The following is a 17,195-nucleotide window of genomic DNA, read 5'->3' as shown; positions in this document are numbered from 1 at the left end:
ATAATAATACACGTCTAGAACAAGGAACATGGAATGAGATGTCTAGTACACTGAATTTGGGTTTATAGGCTGAATAAATGTTTTATTCTCAGATGTCCTTGAGTACTAGCAACCCCAATTTGAAACTGGAAAAATAGTTTTTTTCTCCAAAAAATATGACACATTTCTTGACTTTTAGTAGCAGCTATCTTCAGTAGCACTACTAAAAGGAGTAAATAATAGCTAGTGAACATTTTAATGAAGAGTGTCTGTAGAGATAAATTGATGAAAAATAATTTCGGTGCAATTGTAAGGAGTCCTCACTTTAATTTGCTAACAAGAAATTGCTATTTTCTTTCACATGCTCAGAAAATCACATTTAATTATGGTATTGTTCGGTTAGTCTATAATTAGGAAGTAAAATATAATAGGATGAAATGAAAGCTTCAAAATAGAGCAATGTTGGGAAAATGAAGTCAAGAAAGAAACGGAATTAGCCATATATTGTGTTAAAAAAAAATGATTGAACGCATTTGCCTTCAAGAATTAGATTCTCAGAAATATGTTTGTAAAAACCCGTTCTTGAGAAATTAACAACAGTGAGAAAGGCTGTGCAGTGTGAAAACCTAAAATCTTGATAATCAGGAGGCTCAGAGAGGCTTCAAATAACCTTAAGGAAGACGATTTTCTGTTTACCTTTTCTTCTCCTGTGGAAACGTTGTTTCATGTATCTTATTTATTTTACAGCGAATATACGACACAGCGGCTCACACCAGGTTATCAGCACGTATCACGGATATTTCCAAGATTTGGATGTAAATGTTTCAAACGTCTCACGTCTAAAATCCATTCCCAAACCTGAAAAACCAAGCCAAACTCACGGTGCGTTTGTGATTTATTCAAGCCAAATAAATCTCAGGGCCAGAGTTAATACGCTAATCGCACACTCTCCTGAAAATCACCAGTTTAATTGCCAACAAGCATTTTCAAAAGGAGGCGAAGCCATTTTTTTTTTCCATCATTCAGTCGCCCGTATTTAGAATTCATTTCACGAACATCTCGTTGCCCACCGCCACAGCCTCCCACACTAGCCAAGCAAAGCCCTGGACGCTCCATCGCGTCGCCGCAGACTTTTAATTGAGCGGAATGAGCTTCTCCACGCTTCGGATAGGAGAGCCCTCCTCTCCATAGCCTCAGCCGCTGGAGCTGTCGGCCAATAGCCGTTTCCGCCCGTACTCATCGTCCCGCCTTCCCGCTCCACGACAGCCAATAGAAAGGAGGTATCTGTCGACACAGACCAATGGGAGACCAGACACAGGCCTCATTGGCTGCCATCATCTCGCAGTGCAGTCTGGGTCTCCGCCTCCGTTACCCTGGAGCCGAGGTCGCCGCGCTGCCTCCACCGGGGAGCTGCGGTCCCCGCCCCTAACTCATCCCTGTTTTCAAACTTCCCGCACCGCGGCAATCTCCGCGCCTACCCCGGCAGCCTTGTCAGCCTCTGCAGGAGCCAACAACCTGCTTTTGGGCGGCCAGCCGCCGAGGCCCCGGAGGGGAGGTCTGTATACTGGAGAAGGCGAGGAGGCGGGTGCTGCATGGACTTTGAGGAGGAGCCCGGGGCGGGTTTGGGGGTGGCAGGGAGGTGGGCGGCGAGGAGTTGGGGTGCAGATGGAGGTTGGGGTAGGATTAGGGAAGCTGGTGATGGGGCAGTTGTGGATGGATGCCTATGGGCGGAATGGTTCAAGCCGGGTGGATGAGAGTTAGGGGTGTCGGGAGTTAGAAAAGCCCTCGAGAAAAATCGTTTCAATCCCAGTCCCCGCTTGGAAAGGGCCGAGAGGGATGGAAGGCTGATCCATAATTGTGAGATTGGTCTGATTATTTGGCGGGGTCTGGAAGAAAAGGGTGGGCGTACTTTGCAAGGAGGACCTAGAAGACAGGGTCAGGGATTAGTACCAGACCACCCGTGGGATTGGAAAAAGTTGCGTGATCATTTAAAAAAACTGAAAAGCAGAAAGACTTGTGTGCAAGTAGACAAGCCTAGGGAGAAGCCAGCAAAGGAAGGAAGGTCAGGACCATGACAGTGCAGGAGGCTGTGGGGGCTCTGGTGGCTTTGATTCGAATAATAGGTAGCAGGCAAGATTAAGGCTGATGCAAGTGTGAAGGCTCATTTGTTCAGGACGTGGAGTTTTGCGTGAACGGATGAGAGGAGGAAAGAGGGTGGACAAGAATTGTATTGCTTTGGAACAGTTGAGTTGAAGTGGCTAATTGGGCGTTTTGCTTTGGGAGAGAGTGATAGTAGTGATGAGCACTGGTCCAGTTCACCTGCACTTCACTTTTTGGCCTTGGATAGAGTGACTAGGGTCAGTTAGCAACAATCGACTAGTTGTCGTTATCCTTGGGTTTGGGGTAGGAACTGTAAATTTATTGTAACGGTTAGTTTTCTTGACTTGTCTTTACTTAAGTAGATGGAGAAAGAAGGAGGTTAGTTTTGCTGATGGCTACTACTATTCGTTAGTCTGTACTGACTGGTGATTGAGTTGGATTAGATACCTGCATTGGTTGAGGTTAAATATCTGTTTGGACTAAAAATCGTCACTGAAATGATTTTTTTTTTGGGGGGGGTATAGTAAAGTGCTTGGTTATAGGCATATTGGAAATGGTGGGGGGAAAAGACAATTTGTTTGGAAATACTTCACTTTCTTTAATCTGGCCTCATTTGTTTGCCATTTCATCCCAAACAATGCAATCACCAGCTACTCTGTTGCCTTTTTTTTTTTTTTTTTTTTTTTTTTACCACCATACTATGGCTGTAGCTCCTAATCTGCACTACTCCACCACTCCCAGCAATTTTCGTTTTTGACAGAAGCTGAGTGACAGCAATAGAGAGAGGAGGGATACTGCAGTATATACTCCAGTGCTCTGTGAAGCTTACCCCCCTGCAGTATTGCCAGTGTAGCGTCCAGGGGCATGGACTGTAATCTTTGTATATAAGAACTGGTATACACACATGACCTGGTGAACTACCCACTGCCTCCCCCCCCCATTGTAGTCATTCTAACTTACCATTGCCCAGTAGCAATATACAACAGTCTGGATATTTCTCAGAACAATAGGAATGAGCCTACCGTGTGACCCTACAATTCCTCTCCTGGGGATTTATCCGAAGGAAAATCCAAACACACAGTGATCTGTGTTTACCTATGTACATAGCAGCACAATTTGGAATGTCCCAAACTTGGAACAACCCAGATACCCAGTAGCAGAAAGTTGTGACACACACACACACACACACACACACACACACACACACTCTCTCGCGAATACTATTCAGCTGCTTCAAGTGAAGTTATCTCCCTTTTGTCATCTTGGTTAAAGTTGGAAGGCATTATGTTAACTGAGATAAGCTAAAAGGTCAAATACCAGATGATCTTAATTATAGGTGGAACTTGAAAAATGGACAGAAAGAGAAAACAGAAGGTGAAACTTGGACTGAACCAAATCAGAAGACTATTAGAAAGAAGAGGTGGGGAGGGCCCTGGGATCTTTCATGTTTGACTACTGAAAAGATCCTAAATTGGAGGTGAGAATATTCTATAGACTCCTACCATAGGGAGATAAAAAGCTGTGCCAACAACTGTACTGGAAATCATTCATCCTCCCTCTTGCCCCAATAAAATGGAAAAAGAGAAAGGAAATACATCTAATGTGAGCCATGCATGTAATTTAACTTTTTTTTTTTGCCACCAGAATTATTGCTGGGGCTCAGTGCCTGTACTGACGGCTCTACCGTTCCCAGTGCCATTTTCTCATTTTCTTTCTTTTTGATACAGAGTGAGAGACAGATAAAGAGGCAGAGACGAGGAGAGACACCTGCCACACTGCTCCATTGCTCATGAAACTTCATGCTCTTCTGGTGAAGTGACACTTAACGGTCCCATAGGAACATACAGGACACAAGCCATACTTACATTTTAACCTTTGCTAGGACTTTAAACCTCCATTTAAACATGATCTCTGGAAATCTTCCTGAACTTCTGTCTTTGTCCTTAGTTTTACATCTGTTAAATCTCCTTTTCTTCCTTTTGTCATTAGTACTTGTGTTTGGCTGCAGTGTCTTTCTTTTCTTGACTGGTAGTTCCTTAATTTTAGGGGGTCATTTGCACCTCCAGCTATATCCACAGTTACATGCCTGACAATAGATTTTGGGGTACTGCCTCATAAATGTATCACAATTCTGTGATGTTTCTGTTTGATTGATTAAACTTTGGAAATACCTACTGTGGTTAAGATATTTTTAATTTGACCCCTTGTTTCAACTCTTACAAAAAAAAAAACAGCTGATTATGCATTTAATTTGAAGTCTAACATAGAAGGTGGATCTCACCTGGAATCTCGGAAACCATACTCAAAAGCCAAATGTAATTTTATTTTTAAAGCAAGAATTGGTGTTACAGAAATACATGCAGTAGGATGAGGAAATGCTTAGGAATATCCTGGATCATGTAAGCAGAGGAGCAAGACAATTTGATTATACTTGTTCCTTTTAAAAATATTTTACTTATTTTTAAAAAATGTTATTAGTGACTTCATGTTGATTTACAAAATTATAAAATAACAGGGGTATAATTTCCCACAGTTCCCACCATAAGAATACTTATTTATTTTTAATGAAAGAGAGATATAGAGAGAAAGGTACATAGAAAACTGATCAGCTCTGGCATCTGGTGGTGCTGGGGATTGAACCTGGGAGTTTAGGACCTCAGGCAAGAAAATCTTTAGCATAACCATGCTGCTGTCTCCCCTGTCCATATTTGTTTCTTAAGTAGTTATTTTTGCCTTTTTAGGTGAAACACAGTTGTATTATTAATACCAGATTTTTTTCACCTCAAGCTCTTCTTTGGTCATTTTTATTCCCCTTTTTGGGGAGATTTTTATTTAAATATCTATTATTTATGTTTATATGAAATATCTATACTTATATTAAATATCTAATATTTACTTATGTAGATAAATAAATATCTGTTTTATTTCCTACGAAGGAGAGAGTTCCGCAGGAGAGAGAAAGAGAGGAGTCAGAGTACTGTTCACTCCACTACAACAGCATCAGGTTTTGACCTGAGAGCTGAAGGTTTGAAAATCTCCAGGAGCCATTTCCCCACCACAAACTAATCTTTCTTGATTAGTTTATTTTTATCTTACTCACCAAGTTGCCTGTTTGATGAGGTCTTGTGCTGGCAACACAGGTAGCCAGGCAGTAAGTAGCATTTTATGCAGAGAAGGTGAACACAGTGAAATAGCTGGAGATCAAGTTGCTTGATTTTGTGCAGTTGTTTTCTTAAGACAGAACCTTTTTCAAAGCCACAGGAATCAGATCATGATATTCTGTATAACGAATGGACTTTGTAGATGACCATTTGCTTTCTGATTCTGAAGTGTTCTGGTACTAACAGCTCTTAGGGCTCTCCCTTCCTCTCCTCCCAATCTGTTAGGTATGACTGATACTATTTGAAGCTTCTTATAGTCAGAAAGCTTATCTTTGGATGAAAATGATGAGTCTCAGGTTTGATAGTTTATCAGTATTGCTATCATCATAATATTGTCTATTTTTAGAAAATGATTCTTAGGAATTGAAAGTGGACTAGACTTCTAGTTTCTTTTTCTCTTATCTATTAATGGTTACCCACATACACAGGGAAATCAGATAAAAAAACTGTTAAGGGATTAATTTAGTCACAAATGATTAGCTTAAATTAGCTTGAGAACTGTACAGGGATTATACATCTGTGTTCTGTCTTTTCTAGATAACTCAAAAATACTCATTCATTTATTAATGACTATTTTACATTAATTAAATAGTATTATAACTACTTGTAAGATTTTGTCTGAAGCCTTATTTGGTTGTCTTAGTTATTTAAAATTAACTCAGTAGAGTAGTCCAACTTTATGAAGGCAATGCTTTTTGATTTGCTATATTCTCTTTGTTAAGAATTTTAGAAATTTAAGTATTCATGCAGTTATTTGAAGAGGGAAGATTCAACATTTCCTTTAAAAATCCCAGGGTGAATTTTATAGAACGAGACTATTGGTATCCTATTTTGACTAATGGTATAGGATGATTACTCTTTAAATAATGAGGATATGGTGTTGCAGTTACTGTAGTGAACTATTGCTACATAGAAGTTGTCTGGGGTGGGGGAGACAGCATAATGGTTATACAAACAGACTCTCATGCCTGAGGCTCCTAAGTCCCAGGTTCAGTCCCCCGCACCACCATAAGCCAGAGCTGACCAGTGCTCTGGTGTTTCTCTGTGTGTGTATGTCTCTCTGCATCTCTGTCAAAAATAACATTAATTAAAAATTTTTTAAAAAGTTGTCTTATTTTCTTACATGTAGTAGGAGAAATGTAAGGTTATGGACATTATTACTGATCTTAACAAAAGGTATTTTTGTAGAATGGCAGGATAACAATCTGACAAGTGTGAGTGCAAAAGGAAATGGTTGGAAAATAAATGAAGATAGCAAATTTGATTATAGGCTGCTCTTCAGGAAATTCTATTGAAGTAGAGAAATTGGGTTGAAGATAGGGTCAAGCCATAGTAGCCTTATTAGAATTTTTTTTTTTTTGGTAAGAATGATCCTGTGGAGGGCACAATTTTGGAAGCGCAGTCCTTGATGTGGAGAGATAAGGATAGGAAAGAAGACAGGTAATTTTTTTAAAAAAAAATGTACTTTATGTATTTTTAATGAGAGAGACACAGAAAGAGAGACCAGAGCACTGCTCAACTCTGGCTTAAGGGGGTACTGGGAGTTGAACCTGAGAGTTATTTGCATAACCATTATGCCACCTCCTCATCCCAAGAGGCAAATGTTTTAATCAGTAAATTTATGATTCTATGCATGATTGCATCACTTTTGGACACTTTTTTTGTTTCTAATACCTTTTTTAAAATTTATTTTATTAGAGATTTAATATCAATTTACAAAATATCAAAGTAATAGGGGTATAATTCCCTACAGTTCCCACCACCGAAATTCTGTGTAACTGCTGTAGTTGTCCAAAGGTCACCTCTTCTTCTTCTAGCGTTTGCCCTTCTTCCGTAGCCAGACAACAGCGTCAGGTTGAGCCTGATGTAAAGTTTCGAGACCTCCTTTGAATCTGGAGAGGTGGCAGTGGTTGACAAAGGTCACCAATATGGGCTGATTCTATAACTATGGTAATATATATAAAATTTCCCCCAGTGGTCCTGTTAGCACTTCCTTTCTAATTCACCCCCACACCTATTACTACTTTCAAGTGTCTTTCCCTTTTTCCTCTTCTCTCTCAGGTAAGCAAAACTTTGTGCCTGGCTTCCTCTGGTGTTTTTCCAATTTACTTCTCTTTCATTGATGGTATAAAAACAAGATTCTTGGTGACCAGTTTTCAGGTCCTAGTGGAATGGGAATACAGAGCTCTCTGGCTTACTCGCCCTGTCATTTACCCCTCTGGGAGTATGGACCAAAATTCATTTTGAGGTATTGAAGGTGCGAGTTCTGGCTTCTGTAACTGCTTCTCTGTTGGATATGGGAATTGGCACGTTGACCCATACACCCAGACTGTTTCTGTCTTTTCCTAGTGGGGTAGGACTCTGGAGAGGCAAGGTTTCAGGAAGCATTGGTGAGGCCATCTGCCCAGGGAAGTAAAAAAAAAAAAAAAAAACAACTTGGTTCCTGAAATGGGGTAAGATGGAAAGCTGAACAATTTGTTTAATAAACTGGAACTATAAGGAAGGTTTAGAACAGATGAAAGTAGGAACTTTAGGGTGGAAGGAGGCTAGGAATTCTATTTTAGGAATGTTCTTACGAGCCTATGTTTTAATAATCTGCTTGAGCTTGATAGCTAACATGGGGGTAGACAGAGTTTTTTTTTTTTTTAATTTATAAAAAGGTAACACTGACAAAACCATAGGATAAGAGGGGTACAACTCCACACAATTCCCACAACTAGAATTCCATATCCCATCCCCTCCCTTGATAGCTTTCCCATTCTTTAACCCTCTGGGAGTATGGCCCTAAGGTCATTGTGGGATGCAGAAGGTTGAAGGTCTGGCTTCTGTAATTGCTTCCCTGATGAACATGGCTGTTGACAGGTCGATCCAGATCCATACTCCCATACTGCCTCTCTCTTTCCCTATTGGGGTGGGGTTCTGGGGAATCGGAGCTCTAGGACACATTGATGGGGTAGACAGAGATATTGTCTGGGAAGCTGGTGTCAGAATGGAGAATAGAACTAGAAGCAGGACTGGAGCAGAGAGTTGTTCACAAACTTGAAGGAAATATAGAAATGCAAATAAATATTTACCATACCATCTAAACTGGGGCCCATATCTATTCATATTTATCACTGGAGCCTGTATAACCTCTGACTCCCTATCAGATCGAGCTTACAGCCCATAGTTATAGCGAGGAACATTCTAGGCTGCAGTTATTTCAGAACCAGTCTTCCTGGAGTGGCAGTCTTCCTGGAGTAGGATGACCACGCCTCCTTTTGGAGAGTGGGGTTGTCCTTATCATTGCTAGTTCATAACGATCCTGAAGAATCCCACAGAAGGGCTTATGATGACATTCCCAATGGATGTGGCAAGTGGTGGTAGAGAGAGGGGTCTATTAGAGGTCTAGGCCCATCATATCTATGGGGGAATCCAAAGATTCTGTGTCTAGGATCCCCTGGTGATGGGGTGTTGGCTACTTTTTCATTACAACTAAGACAAACATGGGGCCGGGTGGTGGCGCACCTGGTTGAGCACACATGTTACAATGCACAAAGACCCAGGTCCCCACCTGCAGGGGGAAAGCTTTTTGAGTGATGAAGCGGTATTGCAGGTGTTTGTATGTCACTTTCTCTGCCTACCTCCCCCTTCCCCCTCGATTTCTGGCTATATCTATTCAATAAATAAAGATTAAAAAAAAAAGACTGAAACACAATGTTAGCACTGGACCTTCCTCTGGTGCCACTACTACACCTAGACTCAAGCAAGGCATGTGTCCTTTGTGAGATATCTCTCCAGCCCAAAGGTTTAACTTTAAAAAGTAGCAGAAGACTCCTTCAGCTTTGGAGCTATAGGGGTATAGTAAACTGTGGATAAATGGACTGTGGCTTCTTGAGTTGAAGGTGTTCTTATCTGATTACTGTTATTGAAATATTGACTAGGTTACTGAACCAGGAATCAGGAACCTTATAGACCATTTCAACTTATACTGAGCTCTGTGATCTAGATAAATTGTGACCTTCATAAATAGCCATGCTCATCTGGTCTTTATTTTCCTTAATCTAGGCAAAGAAAGATGATTCCTTAGAGGAGCTTTAAATGCAGGCTTGTTTTACAGTCTTGTTAGAGAACTTTATTTTTATTTGTTAATGTTTTAAGGAATGTTAGTAATCCAATCGCTGCTTTATTTCATTCAAACTGCTGGGGGGCTGGTTGATGGCACACTCAAGCTGAGCGCACATGTTACCATGCAATAGGATCCAGGCTCAAGCCCCAGGTCTCTACCTATGTTTGGGTGGGTGGGAGGGTCAGTTCATTAGCTGTGAAGTACTGCTGTAGATGTCTTTCTCCCTCTTCCCTTTTATTTCTCTCTGTCCTGTCAAATTAAAAACAAAACAAAACAACAAAAAGAGACATAAAGAAAAAAAACTGGTTTATGTTTTGATATGCTAAGAAAGATACTTTTTCCTTAGAGTAAAAATTAAAGCAATTAGAATAGTTTGCATCCCCACCAAAAGTACATAAAGATTCCTCTTCCCCAACACTTGTTTCTTATCTTTTTGTTCTAAATCATTCTCATAGTTATATTTCACTGTAGTTTTGACTTGTATATTCCTATTATTTAAATGGCCACCTGTATGCCCCCCCCCCCTTTTTGGAGAAGTGTCTGTTTAAATCATCTGCCTATTTTTTTATTAGTTTGTGATTTTGTTTATAAATTCTTCATATTAGATATTAATCCTATGTCAGATGTGTAAGTTGTGAATATCTTCTTTTTTTAGTTTTTTAAAAAAGTGCTTTCTTTCAATGTTCAGAAGCTTTTTAGTTAGGTGTAGACCTTCCTCTGGTAGAGAGAGAGAGAGAAAGAAAGAGAGAGAGAGAGAGGGAGAAAGAAGGAGTGGCTTTGCTTGCTTTTTGAGTGGAATGTCCAAAGACCTGGCTAAGGCAGGTATCAATGAACCTGTTGCCCTTTTTCTTTTTCTGCTACCAGGGTTACTGCTGGAGACATATGCTTACACTGAGACTGCATTTCTCCTGGCTGCAACCCCCGCCCCATTTTTGTTAATGGAATGTGAGAGAGAGCTAGAGAGGAGAGACACATACAGCACTGATATACATCTGGTAAAGATTTATCCCTGCAGGTGGGGAGCAGGGGCTAGAGCCATGGTAATGTGTGTTCTATTGGGCATTTTTCTTTCTTTCTAGAGAGTGTTATGCAAAATGAAATATCAGAAGAAGACAAACACCAGATGATTTCACTCTTGTGGAGATGAATAAATAGTCAAACCAGAAACAAACCAATTTTTTTTTTTTTTCACTGGAGGGATTAATGGTTTACAGTCAATAGTAAATATGGTTGTTGGCACACGTATAAAATTTCTCAGTTTTCTGTAAAACACTCTAACCCCCACCTAGGTCCTCCATACATCAAATGAAAGGCTAATAACCAAAATATATGAAGAGCTCACCAAACTCAGCAACAAAACACCAAATGACCCCATCCAAAAATGGGGAGAGGATATGAACAAAATATTCACCAAAGAGATCCAAAAGGTCAAGAGACAAGAAAAAATTCTCCAGGTCATTGATTGTCAGAGAAATGCAAATAAAGACAACAATGAGATACCACTTCACTCCTGTGACAATGTCATACTTTAGAAAGGATAGTAACAACAAATACGAGGTTGTGGTGCAAAGGAACCCTCCTACACTGTTGATGGGAATGTAAATTGGCCCAACCCCTGTGGAGAGCAGTCTGGAGAACTCTCAGAAGGCTAGTAATGCAACTACCCTATGACCCTGCAATTCCTTTCCTGGAGATATATCCTAAGGAACCAAACACACCCATCAACAAGATCTGTGTATACCTATGTTCATAGCAGCACAGTTTGTAATAGCCAAAACCTGGAAGCAAACCAGGTATCCAGCAACAGATGAGTGGTTGAGAAAGTTGTGGTATTTATATATAATGAAATACTTCTCAGCTATTAGAATGATGAATTCACCTTCTTCATACCATCTTGGATGAAGCTTGAAGGAATCATGTTAAGTGAGATAAGCCAGAAGGAAAAAGATGATTATGGGATGATCTCATTCATAGACAGAAGTTGAGAAATAACGGAAGAGAAAATAGAAGCATAAGTCAGATTGAATTTGGCATATTGGACTCTGAGGTGGTGAGGTGGGAGTTCAGTTCAGAGATAAACTCTTGAGATGATTATCAAGGGAAAGAGGGATGAGGGGGTCTGTAAATTGGATAAGGAGGATTGATTGATGATAATGGAGATTAGATTTAGGTAGTGAATATAATGCCTAGATGCATATATTGGATTGTAATTCTCTGACATTTACTCTAGAAGTCCAGTGCGCTATCCATTGTGCCAGAGCCCTGCTGGATTGTAATTCTGTACACCTGAAACTTATACAATGTTTTAAATCACTAATAAAAAAATTCAAAATGAAAACATTTTGGAATTCAAAGGACTTTCTGAATAATCTGCATGTGTTTTATGTTACAGACATTTAAAATAAACTTTGAGTTAAATTCTCATCTTTCACAATCTAAAATTGCTAATTCAAGAGCCAGTGCAAGCATTAACAAAAAAAGACATTAAAATAGTTGTCCAGGGAGCTGCTTTGGATAGTAGGGCATTGGATGCCTGCTCCTTTAAATCTGTTGTGTGTACTTGGGGTTATAGAGTTAGCACTAAGTGCTGGTGCATAGGAGATGAAGTGGATTATTATTTTATTACAGTATTATTATTACAGAACAAAGAAATTGAGAGGGAAGGGGAAGATAGGGAGGGAGAAAGAAAGACCTGCAGGACTATTTCACCACTTGTGAAGCTTTCCCCCTGCAGGTGGGGAGCTAGGGCTTGAACCTGTGCCCTTGTGCATGGCAACATGTGTGCTCAACTGTGTGCACCACTGCCTGGCCTCTTGTTTTTCTGACTCTTCGTCGTGAAAAGCTGAATGACATCTCAGACTTAAGATGTGATCAATTGTATGAAGAGATTTCAAAAACCTTACTATTTTATGTTATTAAAGATTAATTGCCTTACTGGAATTAAAACTGAAAGCCATTGACAAGAAACATTAATCTTAATTTACTAAGCAACTGTATGTTTGATTCATAAATATAATTGTTCATATTTACTGAGTGCTTACTGTGTGGTAGTTATTGAATTACTACACTTCATTCTTAACAATTTTTAGGAAATTACTATTGAGCATTGTATTGAAAAAGCTCTGATAATTTTATAAGGGTTAAAATAGTTTCTGAGGTTTTGTGCCAATTTGTATTGTTAGCTCTGGGCCTTATGTAAACTTTTGTTTGTATTTTAAGCGGGAAGAAGCATCAGAGCACTGTTCCACCATGCATGAATCTTCACGGTGTTGGGGCTCAAACTTGGGTCTTTGAGCCTGTGATCTACCAGATGAGCTGTCTTCTGGTGCCATGTCCATATGTTTTTTGTTGTCACTGGGGCTTCACTGTTCTGGACCAGGTTGTTCATTTAGAGAGACAAAAGGAAAGATGCCACAGCACTGAGGTGCTTGTCAGTGTGGTGAGGCTGGATTTGAACCTGGGTGCACAGCTGGTATATTATCTAGATCAACTATGGTGTCCAGCTAGCACCATGTATTTTTAAGCTTAAGTTTTGACCTCCATTTTCCTATGGAGTGACATGACTGTCCATATGTGTTAAGAATACTAACCGGAGGTGGAGCAAAGATGGCGACTTTGGAGCCACAGAGTTGTATCCCTCTTATCCTATGGTTTTGTTAATGTCTCCTTTTTTAAATAAATTAAAAAAAATTAAAAAAATAATACTAACCATTTTTTTTCTGTTTACAAATATTTTTGTCAGATGTTTTTCTTTTAATTGGGTAGACTTTTTACATACTTTAAATTTGCATTTTTTATATAGTCAATTTTAGATATTTTTTCTTTGTTCTTGTGAACTGCTGGTTTCTTCTTTACTACCACCACCTTTCTTCCACAATGTAGATGATTTAATAATTTACTTACTAAAAACACCATTTGTCTTACATAATAGATTCAATAGAGTCAAATTAATTCAGAAGCAGTTATATATATTTTATGTCTTCTGCTTAAACTGGGTTAGCTGTTTTTTTTCTCCAGATATAGTAAACAACTACATATATGTAAAAACAACTGTAAGCAAAATTTATTTGGGTTATAATATCTTTGACTGTAATTAATAGTCGAAATCTACAACTATGTGATGAGTTTTTGTCCTTTTTTAATTGTAGGGTGGAAAAGTATTTCTTCTGGTTTCTGATATGAATTGTGGACTACAGGTAATATAGAGAAAACAAATTGTACACACATGAGTACTTAACGCAGAGTCTGGAAAGTTTAAAAAATGTTCTTCAGACTTACGGATTTTCCTGGAGAAAAGAATCTATGAAATTATATGAATAGTGGCTGTTTTTCAAAATCATGGGGGACAGAGCAAGAAGTCCAGATACTGATCAAGAAAGTAAGTCAAGCAAACACCGTTACTCTCACTGCTCATCTGAGTTTAAACCTACACCGCTGTCTTCAGGCCCGTCATCACCTGCCGTTATCTCTCCACCACCAAATATTAAGAGACAGATTTCAGATAGCCATGCACATCACCTAGGTGAGTGTTATTTAAGAGTCTTTTAGATTTACAGGATTTATCTTGAATGTTTAAGGAAGGTTTGTGTAAATGAAGTTCTTTGAGTAGTGTGTGTATGTTGTTTTATATACATGGAAATGTGCTGTTTTATACTTTGTCTAGGCTATATTTTTATGCATTTGTATACATATTACCTATGTTTATGTCTGTGGATGGCAAGTTATTCTTTATTATATTAAAATCATATACAGAAGGACTACCAGAGCTTTTATTTTGTTTACTTATGTTTTTTTAAGGGCAAAACAAAACAGATGTGCTTTCTTAAAAAGCAGTGAAAAGCATGGATATGGAGTGGTTAAATAACATTTTATTACTTCCTCTAGAAATTCTTACTTAAAAAGTTAAAATTAAACCTAGATATTGAATTTGAGACTTGGGGACACCAATCTGTCTTCTGTTTAACTGCTATAGTGGAAACACGATTAATCATCAGAAATGATTTTTCTTATTAAAATGGCACTAGCTTGGAACTAGGTAATAATACATATTTGACAAGTTAATGTTTTATAAACATCTTCATCTGAAATTTCTGGTCAAGAAAGTTCAGTGTATTTAGTGACACGTAAAGAATGCAAGGACCCCTTGGAAAATATAATTTAAGGTGACTGAGGTAATTACTATATGAGTTAATCAACACAGCATTAATATGGCTATGTCAGTAGCTTAGTTTAGAGAGAGCTTAGATTGTAAGGCAAGGAGCGATATAATTGAGAGCTGAAAAGGCAAATGAACCTGTACATGAAACACATCAAATCCTGTGCTAACATTTTGTCTGTTTCCATGGAGGAATAATTATTCATTGAGAAGATTAAAGCAAGAATATAATTAAATTTACATCTGTACATTTTTTACTTTAGAATTACTTCTTCTTTAAAAACCTACAAGCATATAAATTCCCTTCAAAAGCTTTCTTTTTTGAATTCCTTTTTTGAAAAAGGCTTTCCATGGACTTCTCATCGAGCTTCCTAGGGGTATCTATAATTATAACAATCCAGGTTTTTTTCCCCCTCTTTTTAATCTTTTAACAAGCACACTGCTTCAGTTTTCTTGGCCTCTTTCTCCCAGTCTTTTTAAGTGGAAATTTCTTATTTTGATTTTGTGGCTGAAGTATGATCCTGATGTTTAATTTCACTGTGCAACAAAGAGACCCAGGGTTGAACCTTAGAAAATGCATAATATACCCCTCTTATCCTATGGTTTTGTCAATGTTTCCTTTTTATAAATAAATAATAAAAAAAAGAAAATGCATATTTATTTCCAAGAAATAACTTGTAAGCTTAGGGAATTATTGGCAGGAATACAGGCTCAACCTGACGCTGTTGACTGGCTACGGAAGAAGGGCAAACGCTAGAAGAAGAATTGGCAGGAATACTTTTTATTTTTCATTTCTTTCCCCAGAAACAGGTTTTGAGATGATCCAGTTAAGTAATCAAACTTCTTAAGCTTTATCTCATTTGAAAAGACAATTGAGAAAAAGGTTTTGTAAAAACAGATCTGGCTTCACCCAGAATTTTTTCAGTTACTGTTTTTCAATATGGTTTTCACAGTTACCTTTTTTACATTGCCGTCTAAATTAAAACCTGTGGTGATTTGTCTGTCTTAGACCAGGAAACACATGCAATTTTGTATTGTTTAGCACCCACATTAGAGAATTAAAACAGTGGCGTGGGGCAGTGGCTAGAGCCTTGAACTTAAAAGGATGATGTCCCAAGTTTGATCCTGGCACTATATGTGTCAGAGTGATGCTCTGGTTTTTCTCAAAAAAAAAAAAAAAATACATCTTTTTGTTTTAAAGTGAAATTAATTCTAATGATATATTTAATTTAGCCTATATATCCCAAACATTATCATTTATAGAAATAGTAAACTTAACACATTGTATGAATCATTCTGTATTATTATTTTGAAGTGTTAAATGCAGTGTGTATTTTATAGTTTAAGACATATGTTGAGAGTGCCAGGTGGCGGTACGCCAGGCTAAATATACACATTCCCATGTTTAGGGACCTGGGTTCAAGCCCTTGCTCTCTACCTGCAAAAGAGAAGCTTCATGAGCAGTGAAGCAGGTACTATAGTTGTCTCTCTGCTACTCTCCTCTATTTTCCCTACCTCTCTCAATTTCTCTCTGTCTTATCAAGAAAGGGGAAAAAAGGAAAAAGAAAAAAAAAAAAAGGCCACCAGGAACAGTGGATTCATCTTGCAGGCATGGAGCCCCAGTGATAATTCTGAAGGGAATTAAAAAAAAAACAAACCAAAAAACAGATGTATCTTGACTTGAACTACCAGTATTACAAACTTCTCAACAATAACGTGCAGCCAGTGGCTAATATATAGGATAGTTTTAAACATTGCAAGTTAAGTATCCCCTGGTTATATTTTCACCCTTTTCCTGTATTCGAACATTTATAGACCCGGATCCCAAATTAGTACACAATTAAAACAGCTTCTTTAAAATGTTTCATCTTATTAATGAAACTGTAATATTATATTGTAAGTATTATTTTTTTTTCACTTGTTCTCATAATGGAATCAGAGTATGGCTTGTGAGTTGCATAAATTGGTTTTCTAGTTTTTCTTTGTTGTTTTTTTTTTTAAACTCTGGAATGCATTTCCTTCTTGGAAAAAATGCAGTCACCTTGGAGATTAAGGTTCATTATTTTCAACTGTGGCAGACTTCCAGAAGTTTCTTGTAAACGGCAGACTCTCTGTATTGAGGCTTAAGTTTTATGAACTTTTGGTCAAAATAATATTCTGGGAGGCTGGGCGATAGTGTAGCAGGTTATATGTGTGAAGCCCAAGAACTGTAAGGAACTTGCTTCAAGCCCTGCGGGGAACAGGGTCACTGCACAAGCTGTGAAGCAGGTGTCTTCCTCTCCCTCTCTCTGTCTTCCCTGCCTCTTTCACTTCTCTCTCTGTCCTATCCAATAACAACAAATTGGAAGAAAAAAAAAAAAGGCTGCCAGGAACAGTGGACTCCTAGTGTAAGCACTGAGCCCCAGCAATAAGCCTGGAGGTAAAAAAAAAAAAAAAGAAAAGAAAAAGTAAAAATAAATAATATTCTGAATTTTGTGAAATGATGTGTTTTAATATGTACACTTTAAGATTCCATATGCTTATGTTTCTTAGGATGCACTTTTTGTTTTCATACAGTTGTCAGGTGTTTTTGCTTGGTTCTTACACTAAAGACGCCATTTAGCATCACATCTACCTACACTGCTGAAGTGCTTTTCATTTTCGGTAACTGGTAAACAAGATTAAATCCTTCTACTAACAAGAAATATTCGTG

The 17,195-nt window shown here is 38.3% G+C and overlaps 1 protein-coding gene across 1 annotated transcript in view; it reads left to right on the top strand.

Moving 5' to 3' along the window:
• The first annotated feature begins 1,402 nt into the window (after positions 1–1,402).
• Positions 1,403–17,195, top strand: part of LCA5 (lebercilin LCA5) — a 49,248-nt gene continuing 33,455 nt past the window's right edge. Inside the window, exons 1-2 of the mRNA XM_007521941.3 lie at positions 1,403–1,534; positions 13,497–13,870. Coding sequence (XP_007522003.1) covers positions 13,687–13,870 — 184 coding nt within the window. The 5' untranslated portion in view covers positions 1,403–1,534; positions 13,497–13,686. The remainder of the gene's footprint in view (positions 1,535–13,496; positions 13,871–17,195) is intronic.

Source organism: Erinaceus europaeus, chromosome 13 (assembly GCF_950295315.1).
Source record: "Erinaceus europaeus chromosome 13, mEriEur2.1, whole genome shotgun sequence".
Classification (NCBI taxonomy): Eukaryota; Metazoa; Chordata; class Mammalia; order Eulipotyphla; family Erinaceidae; genus Erinaceus; species Erinaceus europaeus.
This window is presented reverse-complemented; position numbering and strand designations above follow the sequence as displayed.